General features: G+C 40.3%; 2 protein-coding genes across 3 annotated transcripts in view; one reads left to right on the top strand and one right to left on the bottom strand.

Annotated features, from left to right (window-relative positions):
• Window positions 1-911, top strand: part of Galnt5 (polypeptide N-acetylgalactosaminyltransferase 5) — a 43,216-nt gene extending 42,305 nt beyond the window's left edge. The window contains exon 10 of the mRNA XM_038338037.1: window positions 771-911. Within this exon, the coding sequence (XP_038193965.1) occupies window positions 771-911 (141 nt within the window). The remainder of the gene's footprint in view (window positions 1-770) is intronic.
• Window positions 912-9,790: 8,879 nt separating this feature from the next.
• Window positions 9,791-15,533, bottom strand: Ermn (ermin). 2 transcript variants are annotated; one of them, XM_038338295.1, is made up of 3 exons: window positions 15,293-15,533; window positions 14,542-14,634; window positions 9,791-10,302 (listed from the first exon to the last, which is right to left on the bottom strand). In XM_038338295.1, exons 1-3 carry the CDS (start codon window positions 15,531-15,533, stop codon window positions 9,791-9,793), a joined length of 846 nt encoding a protein of 281 aa, XP_038194223.1. The 2 variants fall into 2 exon arrangements, with proteins under 2 accessions (XP_038194223.1, XP_038194224.1); XM_038338296.1 differs by having other exon boundaries at window positions 14,542-14,625; window positions 15,353-15,533.
• Window positions 15,534-19,611: the final 4,078 nt, after the last annotated feature.

Raw genomic sequence — 19,611 nt, 5'->3', positions numbered from 1 at the left:
CTTCAAGGCCACCTACTTTGCACAACCTTAAATATATGCAAGCATCGTACTTCCAAGGTTCTGTGGGAGTCATAATTTTGTTTTAGCATGAAAATCTCCCATTTTGGTTTAAAACACCATAAGTATATTAAAATAGCCCAATAATAACTAAAATTACCATGATCATATTTATGGAAAATTGAGATTTATGAGTTAAAAATTATAAGGCCTAATTGGTTCTAAGTAGATTATCTCTCACTTTTAATAACTGTTAAGCAACATTTAAGTTCATCCGAAATACCCTTGTCTTGTTCTAAATAAATCTGAGTACTTGACATTCTGTGTTGTCAGAAGTTAGGTGGGGAGATCACAAATCAAATGTGCCATCTTTAGCATTTGCTAACACACGTGAACATTCTAAGACTTGAGCTGGATTAATCAACTAACAGACTTGTTTCCTGTCATACTACATGATATTTTTTTGCTTTGCCACCACCAATGAAGTAGTTACCCAATAAATTATGTGCCAACCAGATTTTTTCTTTTAAATAATATAGTTATCAGTCAAATCACTAGGAAAAAATAGCTGTTTTCTTTCTGCAGAATTAAAACCTTACAACTAGAGAAGCTAGTTTGAGACAGAGACAAATTTGATGTTTTCTAAACCTTGTGCTTCTGTCACTAATTTAATTCAGGAGAGTTCCATGGGGAGTGAAAATATAATTTGCTTATTATATCTTCATATGTCAAGTTTAGTCAGTAGCTCATTCCCATCTCCTCTTTCTCCTCAGGTGGATCACATTGTCTTTGAAAACTATAAGCAATTGCTATGCATGGAAGGAAATGCTTCCCAAAAGACCCTGAAAGTGGCCACTTGTAACCCAATGGAACCATATCAAAAGTGGAAATTTGAACGATACTATGAAGGCTAAAGAAAGATGGTTTATCTAGTTAACCCTCCAGGTTATCGGTGAAAATGAGACTAAAGTTGGTGACTGTATTTCTTTCCATGGTGTTTAAAATTTTCCATTTTAATAGCATTTAAATGGAAGATTATTTTTTTTTAAGCACCAAACGGTAACTCAGGGAAACAAGTCACCACTGGACTGGAATTCTTCAGCTCTAGGTGGCTTTTGGAAGTGTCTGTGTCCCACCCAGTGCTGTAGTGCACACTCCAAGTCTTCCTCATGCACTCTGACAGGTAACCAGAATGGAAGACCTACAATGATGTCATGACCACAACTGCTGTCGAGCCGTTAGTCTTGCCCATGAGTAGAGGTAAAACCAACCGGATTCTGCTTTCATCAAATACATCTTCACAGATTCTCACACCTGGAAGACTCAGCTAACTGCACAGAGACACTGTCCTGCTGAGATATACACCATGACAGTGTAGAGTAGTACTGGTCAAGCCCAGGACCCCTCCTAATGGAGAGGTTGAACCCGATGACCAGGAAGTTTTCTTCTAAATCTGAAGCAGTAAGGCAAAAACATGCGTGAAAAGGAAGAAGACTTTAATGTAATCAATTCTGTGTATTCTTTCAGTTCGTTTTGTGCTTTTTAACAATACTATATTTTTTTGAAAGCTGGTCATGGCAGTGAATTTCTTAGATTTTTTGTGTTTTTTAAAGGTAAACAAAGAGATGAGGTTGGGTCACAACACACTGTGTTAACAAGACCTGTACTTGATCATTGAACATTCAACACAGAGTTAAGCGAGAGGAGTTGATGAAATTAAAGCAGAAATGATACAGAATAGGACAAAATGTAAAATATGAAAACAATTAAAAATGCTGCTTTAGCTTTATCAATATTCACTTGGATTAAGCATGCTAAAAATAGATTCTAAAACGTGCCAAAGCAGGCACGCATTTAAATGAGATGAGCAATTTGAGGAGAGGGTTGAGTGAAGTCTAGTCCCAGACCGGGCAGAATAAGAAAGGGGTGTGCCGCTTCTGATGGGGAAAGACAGAGCAAAACCCTCCCGTGGACCCGAGGATCACACAGGCCAGCCATGGAAAGCTCTCATGTCAAGTACACCAATCCTTAGTCATTGCAAAAGAAAGCTTAGGGATCAGGGTTTACTATCATCCTTTTGGGAGGAAAATTGGCTTTGGGAGAAAAATTGCCTCTCTAAAACCACCTACAGGCCAATTGGCGTTAATGGGATTAGACTTCAGATCTTCAGGTGTGATTCATTCCATTGTTTGAATCACCAGTTTGGTCTGAGTTTGCCCACTGTGGTCCTAGAAAGAGGATAAACCAACTTCACACTGAAGCTTCACCCCTTCAAGCACGCCATGCTTGTTCTTGCTGGGTTTCCTGTTTGACACTTAATTTTATCTTCCAATTAGTTACCAAAAAAGCTTGACTACCAATGAATCATGGGAAAGGAAACATTTCTTCTTTACACATTTACAGCATCTATAGTATATTTAAGATGCTTTATCCAGTACCTGATGATTAGAGATAAGAGAATACTTTAAAATGAAATAATTCTTTCGAAAATATCCATATGGGAAGGATAAAAACACAAAAACAAACAAAAACCACACGAATCTTTGGCAATGAACTAATTGAGTTAGTGACCAAATGCTACAGTGAGTGACCCATGCCATTTTCATGTGACTGAGACACCTTGAGCATCCCCATGCCCAGTGGTCTATGGAGAGTTTATTTTATCCAAGGAAAATTTCCTCAGAAGAAAAGTAAAGACTTTTTAGCAACAGATAAGTCATTATCCACTTTTGTAAGTGAAGGAAGTAAACGTTTTTATTTTTTCCCAAGAAAATCTTCTGTGTACTCTGATCAATGAATACACTATACAACTTTACCTTAACATACTATATATAAAGCTACTTCTGAGTACTCTCAGTAGAACAAAGGCTTTGTTTGTAGTATAATGTACTTCTTTAAGGTTAAAATTTTAATGAACTTTCTACCATATGTTTTCCCACTTATGCTAAGATTCAAGGAATCAGTCATGAGTGAGGAATCTGTGTGGGCCTAGCCTTGAAAGGACAGAGTGATCCTCAGATTTACTGCCAACATTTTTAAAGCATTGTTTCCCAAATTTGGTTTTAGAAGACATGAATGAGTAAATAAATACTACTACAGCATCTTTTCTATGTAATAGCAAACCCTTGATGGAACACTTGGTGGTCCAAGTGAATTCTTCAGCAGGAGAATAGGTTATCAGGGGCTCACATTTCCTTAGCTTGGCTTAGGTTATTGCCTTTTCTTAGGAACATGCCTGTGCATCTTGTCGACCTGAACATGGGACAGCCTTTCTAATAATTTACAGATCAAACTGAATCAAAATACGAAGGTCTTGAATACTGGATGTGCTTCCTCACCCTTCAGCATGCACAGTGGCTTTTGCTTTTCGACAGTAGTGCAGAGCTCCCCCCTCTTCTCCCGTGGGATGACACAGCTGTTGTTGCTACAGTGCTGTTTTAACATGAGCGTCAAATTTGCTCAGTTCTGCTTGCTGACATTCAATTATCTGCCATTCACAGGACTGCAAAACCACCCGTGCCATGATCGCAATGCATCATTAGCCTCCCCCGTACTGTTGTGGAAGCCTCCTTCTAGATATTAGAAAACCTTCTTTCTAATGTTGACTTGAAGATGGCAAAGGGTCATGGACAGCACTTAGAGTGGATTAGACCTCAACATTTCTAGCCTCTTCAAATTTCATGAGTGTCTAACAATGATTTTCAAGGAACTCCCAGGCAGGATAATGGGACTGAGGCACACCAGTAACACCAGCCTGCTTCTTGTTGTTCAAATACTTCTGCTTTTATGTAGAACACATCCAAAAAGTCAGAACTTATGCAAAGGCCCCAGTAGCTCATATAAAAAAAACCACAGAATTACAAGAAATAAAGGAAAAAGAAAAACTAATTATTACTGAGTGCACACACCCTCCTAGGTTTTGTGTGCGCTCATCTTATTGTTGTGTATAAAACTTTCTTCCCTCCATATGATCAGGAAGGTGTGTCTCTTCCCTACACTGAGGAAGGATGTGATCATCCCATCAACAATAGATAAAACCTAGTGACCATTCTATCTGGTGCTCCCAAAAGTGTTTCCTCTACTGCATGCCACGAACATCCTTTTTTTTTAAAGAAATAGGGTTATCAATGTAGGTGAACTCAGGTAAGGTCCCTGCGTTGCACTTTGCTGGTTTAAACATAAGGAAATGAGCCTTGTTAAAAGCTTTTCAGTCTCTCTTAAATGTTTTGTAAGCAGGAAATCAATGCTGGGCCTCTCTATTGAGCAGCTGAAGTATAGTTGTCTGTGGCAACCCTCGTAGATCCTGTAGTGATCTGTATGTTGTGATGTAGGACTTCACCACCTGCTGGACCCAACTGACAAACAGAAGTATAGAGTGCTGCTTCTCTGTGAATCTCAGTACCCAAATCCCTTCCAACCTTTAAGCAAAACCGACAAGTAGCTCACTTTTAACAGGGATAGGAAATAAAGCTTTGGAAAACCCTTCAATTTGAAACACGAGCCACAGCTTTTCACTTCAGCTCACTTTACAGATTGTGGTGCCATAGAGAGTTTACAGCTGCCACATGGGTATTCAGTGATTGCTGCAAGCCAGCTACCTAGGAAAAGAGAAATTCTACCCAAAGCTACTGGACAGAATGTTTGTTTTTGACAAACGCTCATTTCATGGACATTTTGCTTCAGTCGCATAAAGTGTCATGTTCCTCTGTGAGGCTTGGTGGATGGTGTCTCAGGTGTTGGGGTGCTTGCATCAGAGCCTCTATGAGACCCGCTGTATGATGTTTCAGATGTTGGGGTGCATGTGTATGTTCCTCTGTGAAACTTGGAGGATGGTGTCACCTGCACATGAACCTCTGTGAGACTTGGTGGATGGTGTCTTGGATGTTGGGGTGACTGCATCAGAGCCTCTATGAGACCCTCTGGATGGTGTATCAGATGTTGGGGTGCATGTGTATGTTCCTCTGTGAAACTTGGAGGATGGTGTCTCGGATGCTGGGGTGTCTACATATGTTGCTCTGTGAGACTTGGTGGATGGTGTCTCGGATGTTGGGGTGCCTGTGAATGAAAGAAAGTAAAAACAACTCCACAGTGCAAATTTAATGTCTGTTTTAACTTGAGATGACAGCTGACATTTATTGCCTCCATCAGGAACCCTTTGCAAGTTCATGTGAGTCCTTCCTTGTAAAAACACAAACCAATGTGAAAATTTCCATTTTCCAACATGCAGACCAATTTCGAATATGTGGAGTTCCTATTAATGACAATCACCGATAATGAGTGAAAACACATTTGTTTATATTGAAAGTTACTTGCCAGTTCAAAGTTATTAGGTATGACTGAGTACACAGATAAAGCTTTTGTATTGTATGCTGCAATTAAAACTCCTGATAATGTAATTAAATATATTTTAAGGTTTATTAGACTGTTTGAAAACATCAGTTGTGAAAATATATGCCTTGTGAGTGGACATGCATTGTGTGTGTGCATGTGCTTCTTTAAATTGGGAGGGGATAAAAACCCTAGGTATCTTGTGACAGCATAAAGAAATAAAGCAATGGCAAGGGACAATTGGAACTTCCTGAGATAGCAGCATGTTCTACTCTGAACTCTCTGCACAAGTTTTTTCAATAGGACTTGCCCTGACCACAGTTTCTCCAACTTGAAAGCAAAGTCAGATTACATTTGTGAATGTTTGTAGGATTCCACACACACCTTAATTCTTTTAAAATTGGACAAGATTTTTTCTAGTTTTATACATAGTATCTGTAAGAAATGGCAGAGAGAGAGGAGAGAGAGAGAGAGGGAGGAGAGAGAGGAGAGAGAGAGAGAGAGAGAGAGAGAGAGAGAGAGAGAGAGAGAGAGAGAGAGAGAGAGAAACAAGGCAAAGATCAAGGGAGTGATTTTGCTATTGATTTTCCTAATAGGTTTGTTAATGGAAGAACAAACCCAAACCCATAGGAGGAATATTTGAGCTAATACTTATACTTCTAAATAATGACCTTTTCTTTTCCTTCTGTTCAACTAAGGTTATTTATAGAGAAAGAATCGAATACATAACGTTAAATTTCTAGAGAAAAAAATAAAAATTGCTTTCAAACTTCATTTTCAATATTCTTCTGAGCTAGAAGCTAGTTACCAGTGTCACCAGTTTGTATTGTGTTTTCCCAGTTGTCTGGGTGATTGACTTCTGGTGCCCACTATGACACATCTATCTATCTATCTATCTATCTATCTATCTATCTATCTATCTATCTATCATCTATCTATCTATCCATCCATCCATCCATCCATCCATCTATCATCTATCTATCTATCTATCCATCCATCTATCTATCTATCTATCATCTATCTATCTATCTATCTTATCTATCTATCATCTATCTATCTATCATTCTGTCTATCTATCATCTATCTATCTATCTATCATCTATCTATCTATCTATCTATCTATCATCTATCTATCTATCTATCTATCCATCATCTATCTCTATCTCTGTGTGTGTGTGTGTGTGTGTGTGTGTGTGTGTGTGTGTGTGTACTTGTGTGCTGTTGATTGTTTGGCTTTGCCTTCTCATGTGCCTCAAGAGTTGAACACACATTTTGTCATTGCTCTTCTATTATGGCATGATATCCTATTTTAATATTGGAAAGTATAATGTTTGACATTGGATTTTATAACCCTCTTGTTATTATAAAACAATGAATGCTTGGCCTTCAAGAGAAGTGGTTGCTTTTCTCATATTATTAAACACATTTCTTATTTATTGTACTCTAGAGTTTTATTCTTTTCTAGAATAACTCACTTTAAATGATTTCCTTGATCACTTTGAAAAGCTTAATGTCTGTTCTTCAATCGAAAATATGCCACAAGTAGTATTCCATGCAAAAATGCAGAAGTGACACTATCATTGTGTCCAAAGAGCTTAAGTACATGACCTCAATATGCATCTCAAGCAAAAATCTCATTTTCTTTCAAAGTAATAGAAGATTTTCATGTATATTATATATCTAACCACCAAAGTCCTCACAGTTTCACATATAATCATTTAAAAATAAATAATGTGCATTAACTGTAATTAGGTGTTCTCTTAATTTTTTTGTGAAGTTGCTTGCTTGATGGTCTAAATAGCTGCTTATATGGAAAAAACTCACTAAATTCTAAAGAGAGAGGTTTACAAGCCTTAAACAAAGAAAAAAACTTTTATTCAAAGCAAATCATACCAGGTAGTTAGTAGTTAGTTCTTTATTTAACATCATGTAGATAGACAAATTATAGACATATATATATAGACAGACAGATAGACAGACAGATGGATAGGTGGATGGATGGAAACAAACAGACAGAACCTGGCAAATCCCATGTCTTCAAATATATGTGCTAAATGAAAGGAAAATTTAATTTTTACAAAGAAGTAAAGCTGTCTTTAATTCCCATTCATCTGGCAACAAAAGAGAATTAAGTCATTTAAGAAATTCCAGCATTCATGTAATCCCCATCAGATTTCAGGTACCAGAGTCCTTACGATTCTGAACCTTGAATCGCAAAATCTCAGGTAAACCTTCATGCATGGTTGTCAATTAATTGTGCTCCAGATGAGTTTAAAATATATTAATATCTTAATATATATTAATATGCAATAGAAACAAGACCTTTGCTATTTTCAGATGACCAAGACCCACGTATCCACCCACCGCCACCATGTTACCCAGGTGTTAATTCTTGCCCTACTGTATGTGATAGGATGTGGCAATGCGCAATGATACCAATGTCAATGCTTTCCTGCCACTGCATTACCACATCCATGAGCATGAGTGGTTCCCCAGTTGACCATACATCAAACAGTCTTTGTGGACAAAATGTTTGATGATTGGTGAATTGTGTGGCAAGAGAACACAGCTAAAAAGTTCAAGGTTATGGGGTACCATAGATGCTAATAGCGGTGTCGTGCCTCTTAGCCACATATACTACTCATTCCACGCAAACTTCATGGTAACCTGTCAATGCCATCTAACAAACAGGCTGACCTGTGGATAGGCCACCAATATTACATAAAGCAGTGCTTTGAAGCTAAGCGGAAAATAATACGTCTCATCCAGTATCCAGGAAAGCAAACAGGTTGTCTTTGTGGAATGATCAAAGGAACTACATTAAAACAGGAAATTATCCCAGTCCGTCAATCTCTTATCCAACTTTATCAATCAGAAGACTGAATTCTTCTCATATTATTTGGAAAATTCACCTTTGTCCCAAAAGAAATTAGCAGGCTCAACAGTTTAAGGATAACAGATCTTACCTGGTCAGGTTGTAAAGGATCGGTTTGAAGAATAAAAGAATCACTGGAATCAAATTAAAACTTGAGTCTTTTAAATACTCCATAGTACTATATGATACAATGGAAATATATTATATGACCAGGAAGAATTAAGGAACTTGCCATGGGAATGTGTGAGATTTGGTACACATAAATAAGCAATCGTCTAAGTAGGACTCACCCAGGCTTTTGCACCAAATGAGAAAGAAACAAACAAAGGGTCGAATAGCACAATGAAGACTGTATTACATTCAGACAATAAGGAATTGTCTTTTATTTGGAGCCAAACGATATTTTCATCTGTAGTAACAGAAAGTTCAGAGCAATATATACAGAAGCACAAAATGAAAATTTGCGGAATAAACTATCCAAGAGTATAAATATACTCTTTTCATAAATATTCAATGCATTATTTGACATGTGGGTGCGCATGAAGCTGCACACGTGCAATTTTAAGCTTCTTCATTTAGGCTTTGGTCCAATAAAGTATATATTCCCCATGACTATCAGCTTTTTCCCTAAAAATACATGCTCACACCCTACTTTTAAAATAGTCGAAGATAATTATTGCCATTTTCATAGTAACTAGTACAGTTATGACTGCCATTGTCTCTCATTCCCAAGCAAAGAGGATGGTTTTGAAATACTGTTAATGCAAAAAAGTGTGGTAATGGAGTAAAGGCATTTTCTTAAACTCGTGCTAAAATGGCCATTTTTTATTTTTAATTATTTTCATTGTGCTAGACAAGATCTTGTTTTCAGTAACAAATATAAAACCATCCAGTACAATCCAATAGTCTACGGCTCACCAGTCATCTAGCCCCTCCCTGGATCAACTTCACAATGGATTTAATTCATTTTGAAAGCATAAAGCCAGCACTTAGCACACGGAATTCTGACCGACAATTACTCAGCCTTTTAGTGAACAAATTCACTGAATGGTTGACACCTAGAAAGGCGATCTGTTGAGTTTTCACTCAGTAGATGCCAAGGAAAACTATTTAAGATACAGTATTTTTTAAAAAGATAAATAGAAAAGCAAAAAAGTTATTGGCAGAATCTATATAAAAAAAAAAAACATGTTTAATGGAGGAGGGATTTAATCCCAGACTTCCTATTGGCCTGAAGAAAGAAGGACACCGAAAGAATTAGGGGAGTCACATCAACTGTTCTCTTTCCCTTGACTGTCTTTCTCAATATTGCTAATTTTGAAGCCGAATCATGACAGATTTGCCTCTCTGACAATGCTAACCACATACTGCTATATTAGTTAACTTTTTAAAAGCAAATAACCAGGCATGAGTTTAAAGCTTTTGATTTGAAGTTACCAGACTGACTTTTGTCTATGGTTATTTCCACATTGCTCTATGGTGGAAAAGACGTTAAACATGTGCATCTTGCAAATATGAAAGAGGAAGTATCTCAGCACAACGGAGTTAGCTTTTCTTTAGCACTCATGACGTTTCCCAGTCCTGCTTGGTTTACAAGTGCATCATCGACTCGAATTCATCAATTCTCTGTTTGGTGTTCCCTTTCCTGATCTTACGGTAGGATATCGTGTTGTATCTGGAATAAACATTCCTGGAGATATCTCCCTTCCTTCCTAACATGGGCTGCTCATCAGGGGTCCCTGGCTGGGAGCTGGGGCTGCTTAGTGGGGAGTCTTCGCTTGGATGGTTTTCCTCTTTTAATTGAAAACCTTCGCTGTGTTTTCTCTTAAATTCTATGACTCGAACTTCGTCTTCATCATCATCGCAGTCATCAGCGTCTTCCTCGTTAATTTCTTCATCCCAAACTTCTGGTTCCTCGTCACATTTCGAATGCAATATGTCAACTTGACTAGATTTCTGGAACCCCAACCATTCAATTTCTGCTGCCTGGTATGCAGTGTTCTCATCTTCTCTCTGCTCTAGAGGTTGGTGGACAATCCTTTCCTTCTGCATACTCTCTTCCAGGTCACTGCTGCTCAGAGGAATCTTCTTCCATGGATGCCCTGCAGCAAAATGGACTAGTGGTGAGATGTGCTGGGTATCAGAGGACCTAGCTGCTTCTGGAATACTCTAACACATTCTTCTGGACAATCACATTCCAACCTTTGCCTTATGAACTGTGACTCGGGTTTGCCTGTTAAGTCTAGACAGTCAAACAGGCTTCACAGTCAAAATAATTTGCAAAAACACGGCATTTCATATAGTTAAATAAATATCTCGGAATTTAAGTTTTAAAAAGCTAGTGAATATTGTATATCTTCAGGAATGTCTACAACCTAACCTAATTTGGCTGGAATTCTATTGCATAGACAAGTGTGTTTAGTAGGATTACTGTTCTCGGGGTACACTTAAAATCTTTCCCTTACCAAAACTATGTGTGTGTGTGTGTGTGCGCATGCACGTACATATGTATGTATGTATGTATGTACGTGTGTATGTATGTATGCATGCATGCATGTATGTATGTATGTATGCATGCATGTATGTATGTATGTAGGTATGTAGGTATTTGTATCCTGCATGTATGTGCATGTATATATTTTATGTGTGTGCATATGGTGAAAATGCTTGGATTTACTTCACATCCACAAATGCATCCTACAAGGACAATGCAAACAATATCTCAGAGGGAAAAGCTTTATTCCAGTGTGAAAATGATGACTGCCCACGCCTAGCCACACTCAGAGTAGTAGCTTTGACACCTGACACTGTCTCTTGAATGGTAAAGAAGAGCAATGGCTTGGGCTGGGAAGATGGCTCAGTGGTTCAGAGCACTGGCTGCTCTTCCAGAGGACCCAGGTACCAGTCCCAGTACTCACGGGGTGGCTCACAACTATCCCTAACTCCAGTTCCAGGCCACCCAATACCTTCTTCTGACCTCTGCAGGCACTAGGCATGCACACACTACAAGACATACATGCAGGCAAAGCATCCATACACATAAAATAACACAGAAATGAGAAAGTGTTAGAGAGGCATGTTGGAGAGATGGCTTAGTGGTTACAGGTACTTGCTCTGTCGGAGAAGCAAGTTTGGTTCCAACACCCACAGGCAGCCTATATCTCTGTCACTCTAGTTTCATGGATCAATGTTTCCTTCTGGCATCCAGGCAGCAGGCAGGAGAAGAGGGCACTTGCATACATGCAGACAAATGTACATGAGTGCATGTACACATAATAAAAATTAACAAAGCTTTCTAAAAAGCTGATCAAAGGTCCCTAGATGTTCAGAACTTACATGCTGGCAACTGAGTCCCACACAGTGCTTAGGATCCTGTGCTAACCACTAGGGATCCAGATCTAATGAGCATGTTGGGCTTGTATGTGTATAACACTAGATTCTCCTATTGCTCCAAATGACAGCCGAGGAACAGATCATTTGGTACCATGCTGTGTTTTAGAAGGCTTAAAGCACTCTGATCACTGCTTTCCAGACAGCCGGAACATCTTTACACACTTCACTGGTATTTATTGATGTATAAGAATGGATTGTAAGGAAGCCGAGTTTTTGGGACATGCACCCATGACAGGCTGCTGTGGAAAACCATCTACCCACAGTGAACTCGGCTAGACTGTGTGGCTTCGCCATTCTCTGTCTATGCCACAACAGCTGGTAAACAAGGTGAAAAGCTGCTGTCAACTTGGTTCTCCCTTCACAGCTCTCCTGGAAGTCTGTGTCCATCAAAGGCTTTCAATTTTGTTAATGAGTCCAAGTTCCCATGTGCTGTGAAGGAGAGAAGCAAGCATGAATTCCCACCCACACTAGTCCTAAGCAGCTCCTGTCAGTCCTCCTCTTCTTATTCTTTACGTTGCATGGAAGTGTACATTGGATATTTTCTATGATAGAAAGCTTTTGTTATGTTTTCCCCCAGCAAAAAAGAAAAGAAAAGAAACACACACACACACACACACACACACAAATGATCTTTTTGTTCATATGCTTGACTCGGGCCCAACATTGTCAAGAATAAAATTCATCTTTGAATTTAAACTAATTAGTGTTTTTTTTCCTAGATATTTTTAGCATCTTTCTACTCTTAGCAGGCATATTCTTCTTAGGAGACTTTATAGTTGTTTGCCATCTTGAAAATAAAAGGCACGAAAACCAGAGCGTCTGTCAGAGTAAAATTGTACTGTTAAAGACCCACAGGCTGGATGACCCAGACACCTAGGATAGAACCAAACATGACTAGAGGGGGAAATGTCAATGTAATGATGCCTAACAATATTCTGCTATTCTCATAGATTGGTGCCTAGTCCAAGAGACATCAGAGAGGCGTCATCCAGCAACCGATGGAAACAGATGCAGAGACCCACAGCCAAACATTAGGCCGAGCTCAGTGACTCTTGCAGAAGAGGGAAAGAAAAGATTGTAGGATCCAGAGGGGTGAAAGACACCACAATAAAACTCACAGAATCAACTAAGCTGAGTCCATAGGAGCTCACAGAGACTGAACTGAAAACCAGCTAGCCTGCATGGGAGGAACCTAGGCTCTCTGCCTGAATGTTATAGTTGTATAGCTTGGTGATCCTGTTGTAGGACTCCTAACAGCAGGAACAGGGACCTTCTGACTCTTTCCCTGACTTTTGGGACTCTAGTCCTCATAACCGGGTCACCTTGCCCAGCCTTAATACATGGGAAGGTGCTTAGTCTTACTGCAACTTGATATGCCATGTTTTGTTGATATCCATGGGAGAATTGCCCTTTCCTGAGCAGGAGGAGTGGAGAGAACTATTCCCATTAGGTGAGTGGGGAGGAGGAGCTGGGAGGAGAGGAGGGAGGGGAAACTGCAGCCAGGATATAAAATAAATAGATTTAAAAAGACAAAAGGGAAGGATTTAAGCCGAGATAAATTGAGATAATTGGTGACACCACGTACCATAAAGAGACACAAAGAGAGAGGCTCCCTCACTCTCCTCTTGATTGAAAGCCAAGGCTCGGCCGGGCGGTGGTGGCGCACGCCTTTAATCCCAGCACTCGGGAGGCAGAGGCAGGCGGATCTCTGAGTTCGAGGCCAGCCTGGTCTACAAGAGCTAGCTCCAGGACAGGCTCTAGAAACTACAGGGAAACCCTGTCTCGAAAAACCAAAAAAAAAAAAAAAAAAAAAAAAAAAAAAAAAAAAAAAAAAAAAAAAAAAAAGAAAGCCAAGGCTCTAGGAAACTGTCTTTTGTAGTAGGTCCCCTGGCAGACAAAGAAGCTGAAGGTGGACAATGTTGAGCTCTGCCTTGATTGACTTGTCACATTTAAAGCAGTATTGAGGCAGAAAAGTTATGCAATTCATTTTGCGGGGTCTTAACTTTTACAGACTACGATCTGGTGAGAAAAATCTGTCTGAGCTATCTCTGCAATACCAGCCACTGCTGACCGCACCTTCCCGTGCCTGGTTACATATTGGGCAGCAGAGGGTTGGAGTACTCTAGGCAAAGGAAGAAACTCAGAAATCCCCAGGCACCTCCTTGGCATCCACTATTCACACAGTGTTCTCATGTCCCTTTGGTGGGTCCCCTGCTTTCCCTGGTATGTCCTAAACTAAACTGGTTAGGTGCTACATGGTGACTTTAATTTGGAGATAAGCTGTTTACTGCTTCAAGAGAGAGAAAGGGTGATCAATTAACAGATTCTCTTCTGCGCTGTACTCAGAAACTGTTTGGACGTAATATCACCTTAGAAGAAAATGTTTAGAAGATTTTGTAACCTTGTCCACTGACTTTACTTGCGTGGTAACATAGCCAGTTTTGTATACTTTTTGTCTCACTGTTGTGTAAAGAACACATCGCTATCATCACTCTGGGGCACACTTCTTTGACAAGAAATACTTAGCGGCTTGTACTTGTTTCAGATATAATTTTCCCACGGAGTAACTCATCTTATGAAGTTACTTTAGAAGGTTTTACTCTAAACCCATTTCTGAATCATTCTGGAAGCTGCCCAACACCCGTCTGGAGCACCACCTTGAAAAAAAAAAGCTTGACTTGGGGGGGCTACCCTATCAAGACATGGCTATCACATTGCCATGCCAGGAAATCGCATCAATCCGTACAATTCGGGGATTGAACCATGTGGAAAGCTGGGTAGGGTGAAACTCACAAAAGACAACACTCGCGTATCTGCCCAGAGCAGCTTGAAGATTTTGAAGTCATTGCTTGGAACCGCGTCTCGGTGGCACACATCCAAAGCATCACATGCAGTGTATGCTCATCCTATCCAGCCAACGTCAAGTTAGGAAACTGGGACTTTGTTACCTTCTCTGAATGCCATGTCCTCAGCACTTGCTTCTTGGAGAGAAAGATCTTTGATGACCTTGTGAATGACAAAGAGCTGCCCTTCTGGGTTTTCTGGGGGAAAACACAAGTATTGTAACATTGACAACATACAAGGCTAAAGGTTCACAAATGGTCAGTTCTGATTCTAGGTAATGTCTTTAGCTTTAATTAGGATTAGTAAAAATTATCACTCTACTTTTCTGATTCTTTTAAATTTGATTGTATAGATTTAATAATTAGCTCCCACAAAGATAGTCTCTCATATGTATATATATATATATATATATATATATATACGTATATGTATACGTATATATATATATATATACACACACACACACACACATACACACACACAACTATGGAGTCAGACCTCTTTAGACATATACTGAAGGTATCTTAAAATTCTGAGTTCTCTTTTTTCAAATGATGATGGACTTGTGGTCTAACAATAAATAGCAGTGGCTAACATTAACATTTAGAAATTATTCTAACAGCCCAATGAAGTTGGTTACTATTATTCTGCTTTGTTCTGAGTGAAAATGCTCAGGGTTCAGAATAGAAAACCATGGGATTTTAAAGCTATCAGACAAGCCTAGATTGTGAGTCTTTATTGATAGACGTCCCTGTTGGGATAAGGGTCTTGCATTTCTTGGCTCCAGCTTATTCATGTAATACTAGATTATATTAAAGGGGTTGGGGGAGAAAGGGAGCAAAGGAAATGTTTTACCATGGAGAATGTTCTCACCTGCAGGCTCTTCAGGTAGTAAACTCTCTTTAGAGGTTCCACTTTCTTCTTGATTTCTCCTTGCTGGTACATCTTCAAGACTGGGTTCTACCTTGTAGTGTGGCTGAGTTCCGTCTGCATCAGCTCTGTCCTTGCTGGTTTGACTGATATGCTGTTCGCCATTCTCTGGTGGTCTGTCCCCATTGCACTCTGTCCCGCTCAGTGACCCAGGAACGTCTGTCATGATGATCACTGAGGTCTGGTTTAGGGAAGGCAATGAAGAAGGTAGGGGATTGGGTCTTTGATGAGATCTAATGCTGCAGGTCCTACAATTCCAACATCTATCCCCAAAGAATAAACTTCTCCTCTGAAATCTAATAACAAGGCTTGTTCTAGAGGTTTTCAGGGTGCAGAATGAATGTGACAGGGATTGTCACTTTGGTTGCCAGCCCCGGAGCAAAACCCAGCCAATCAGGAGCCTCTAGCCACTCCACAGCCCCACTCTTAGAATTAATGTTGCTCTTTGATTTGCATAAACAAACAATCATGAAGCAATCGGGCTTTTGTGCTGGCATGCAGAAGGGGACTTGCAGCTTGTCAGTCCCCCTCTGGGAACAGAGATTTTTGTCCCTTTCCATAATGGCCCATTGTAATTTTCCTTGTAACAGGAGCCACAATTGTTCCCAGGCTTTAATCCAGAGAGAATGACCACCTTGAGACACATTCGTTCTGTGTAACCAGCTTAACATTTCCAAACAGATTTGGTTCAAGTAAAACCTCCGCTATTTTGGAGGGGACAATGGCATCGTTTTTCATTTACTAAAGAATAAAACCAGCATTTGAAGGACATGTAAACATGATGACTTGGTTGTAAACAACTTTGGCAATGAATTTCATGGTATCCCTTCAGGAAGCTGAAAGAAGAAAACAAGCAAAATCCTGTGATGTGCTAAGAGCAAGGATTTTGCAGTCTCCGTGTAATTCATCTTGTCTAGGGCGTCTGAGTTCCCAACTTCTTTATGTCTATGGGAAGCCACCTTCTGCAGTAAAACAGCAATATGAATTTCCCATGACGCTTTCTCTTGCTCCAATCAGAATTATCGTTTGCAATCTATACTGGTATTTGCGATACAGTCTGCTCTCCAGTGATTGGTTGAAACTAGGCAGCTGCTCACTTCCCTTTCCCTTTTAAAGGAATCCATTCTTTCTCTTTTCCTGGATTGCCCAACCCTTCTTCAAGGCCAAAGCCTTGGCCTGAACAACTCCTCTGAGTCCTCGATTCTGGGCTAATGTATCATCCTTCAGAGACTCTTTTGCTGACCCACATTTTTCTCTTCAGAGCTTAATTGGTTATAATTAACTACATAATTGCACGGCGATGACTCTTTCCCAAGGAGAAAGGGAGCTGGCTTAGTTCTGTTCTCAGTGTGCTCCAGTTGCCTTGATTTCCGGAGGGAGGAAACTGTCCTGGAAGAAATGAAGACGTTCTGAAGAGAAGCACTTGCGCCTCTCCTTCAGCTATCAGACTATTGACCAGTAGCTCCCAGGGAACTGGAACTTCTTCAGGCATGTCGTGCTATGGGAAGAAAAAGGCTGAGGCCTGGTGGCAGCCAGAGAAAGCCTTTGCCTTCCAGGAAGAGATTTCATCCCTTCTGTAACGTTACCAGATCACATTGCAGCAAGGAGTGGAACAAAGACCAAGATGGGCAACACCACAATTTAGCCAAGACTACTTAGCAGTTAGGCATAGCTCCTGCGTCCATTTAACCCAAACCTCATGTGAGCACCCCGAGGTGAACTGCTGACCAGGTTGTCCACATTGAACTAACTCTTTTCCTGTACTTCCCTGCTTCTGACTCTTCAGATGGTTCATTGATTATGGGTAGCCAAGCCCAGTTAGTTAGTGCTCCTGGTCAATGTGGCTGTTTTTTCATGGTCACGCCACCATACACTGTTGAGAAAATCAGAGCTCTTGGGGCTCTTGGTCTCATTTACAAACGATTCAAGAATGGATTCGAAAGGAAGCTCAAAGTCAGTCTTGCTAGTTTAAAAGAAAACCCTGGAAAGCAAACAAGCTTTAAATCTCTGCACCTGCCTAGAAGAGGAAGCTGCAGAAAAGACTAAGAGGGCAAGCTGGACCCTTGGCTGTAAGCCTGCTTGGAAGTCAGCCATAGGATGGACAAACAGCCACATAGCACAGAGGAAAGCTTTTGAGAAAGGGTAAGGGAGTCCAAATTGCCTGAAAAGGCATACTCAGATTGGGGCCCACACCCAAACAAGTGAGAAGGGAAGGAAAGGAAAAAGGTACACAACTCTGAGCTAGGACTCAGAAAGAGAGGCAGACCAAACAACTTCTTGACACCATGGAAGTACTGCCCTGGGAAGTAGGGTATCTGGGAATGAAAAGTGCATTATCTCATAAAAGGCATAATTATTCTTCCCAACTCTGTTGAGTGGTTTAGTGGGAGCCCACCATTCCGGGGGGAGGGCGTACCTTGGCTACTCAGTTTGTTGGTGCAACTGGAATAATTTATGGCAATGGCATGTCTCTAAGAAGAAGAGTCTGTTTTTCAGCCTATTGTGGTACCAGCTTTCTCTTAATAGACATTAACCCTTAACAACCCTGGCAGCAGGCATTCTCTTTGAAAACTTTGAATAGGTGTTTTTAAAGAAACGAATAAATCTATACCTCCAAGAGAATACACTTGAGAACATTTTATAGTAAATCAGCAACAGAGATTGAGTTGTCCTTGTAAATTTATGTCCTTTAAAATTGTGTCTAAGAGGGCTGAATAGAGAGTTAAGTGATTAAGAACACTGGCCTCTCTGCCAGAGGACCTGAGCTCAATTCCTAGCACTAAACATCCACTCACAAACATCTGTCATTCTGACAGCAGATGATCCAATGACATCTTCTGGCCTTTTCCGGAACCAGCAGTACAAGTGCTGCACAGACATACAAACAGGCAAAACACATATACACATAAACTAAAATTTAAAAGATGTAAAAATTCAACATTGTGTCTAAGAATGAGTCCACTTGACTCTCCATCAGTAAAAACTAACACAGGTCACTGTGACATCTGCTCATTCCGTACCAGGGAAACATTTCTAACAAAGACCAAGAGAGACTCCATCTTACATCATCGCCAGCTCTTCTGTCTCTAGCACACCGACTGTGGGTTAGATGGGTGGGATGGTCCATATCTGGAAAGCCCACCAATGACATGGGTAATGCCTGGAGACTTTGAGTTCAGTGGAGGCTTTCTCATCTCAGGAAGGGCTTCACTCGGAACTTAGGGAGCTAACTCAGAATGTCATAGGCACAGAAAAGTATCAGTCAGTAGCTCTACATTTGATCTAGAACATCAGAAGAATAAAATTAATGGACTACAGGGGTCAGTTTTGTAAATAAGTTTACTTCTGGAGAACAAAAGAGAAAGAAAGGAGGTGGAGGTCCTGTGTATCTGGAGCTGAACCCAGGAAATGGAGTACCATCGAGGTGCTGATCTTGGGGCTTTGTAGAGGTCTAATGGTGGAAATTTGGGTGAGAAGTTCAGTCCAGTTGGCCCACCCATAGTGGTCTCCTCTCAGCTTTAGACATAACATATACTCAACTTCCAGGCACCTGTGCTCACTTAGGAAAAGAAATAAGCAATCAGGAAGCAAGCCTCTCCCTGGCATTCCTGGCCCCTGGTAAGAACATAACTCCGGACAGGACCAAGGATATTTCCAACTTTTAGTCAAGGAAAAGAATTAAAACTGTTGACTTCCAGGGTCTCTGCCCCTAAAACTGATTGACAAGTATTTCTTTTCCACTCCTATCATCTATCATGGCACACACCATAAATGAAGCCACTGGCATTTCTAGCCTTTACAGAGATGTTGGTGGGAAAACTGTAGCCATGAGAGGACAGCAGAGGGACCCAGGCAGTGCCAGTCCTTTCCAGGAGGCACAGGAACTGCTGGAGACAGAGAAGGGTCTGTCCTCACCAGAAAATAGTTGTGAAGCCAATAGATGAGGAAATATTGAAGGGGATCTGTACGGGTGTGTAGGAAATGAAACTAAAGTTCAGGTACAAATGGGGCCATATTAAACTCTAAGATCCTTAAGGGCAAGAAGTGACTTATCACTCAACTCAGTAGTAAGCAAATGTAGAAATGCTCACATTAGTTTTTAAAGGTCTATCCCCAATCACTCCCAATGTGGGTTGCCAAGGACCTCAGTTCAGAATCACCACAAAGCTTACAGAATCTAAATCCATTTTCTTTCTTACTTCTGCATGGCTATTACCCCTAGTAAGTATAGCAAATGCATGTGC

The sequence above is a fragment of the Arvicola amphibius genome, chromosome 7 (genome assembly GCF_903992535.2).
Source record: "Arvicola amphibius chromosome 7, mArvAmp1.2, whole genome shotgun sequence".
NCBI classification, from domain to species: Eukaryota; Metazoa; Chordata; class Mammalia; order Rodentia; family Cricetidae; genus Arvicola; species Arvicola amphibius.
This window is presented reverse-complemented; position numbering and strand designations above follow the sequence as displayed.

Excerpts from the sequence above, each read along its gene's own strand:
- Ermn (XM_038338295.1), bottom strand. The coding sequence starts at position 15,533 with ATGACAGACGTTCCTGGGTCACTGAGCGGGACAGAGTGCAATGGGGAC. Across the intron at positions 14,635-15,292 it reads AGGTGAGAACATTCTCCATG|AAAACCCAGAAGGGCAGCTC; the intron begins GTAAAACATTTC and ends GTTTTCCCCCAG. Across the intron at positions 10,303-14,541 it reads GGACATGGCATTCAGAGAAG|GGCATCCATGGAAGAAGATT; the intron begins GTAACAAAGTCC and ends ATTTTGCTGCAG.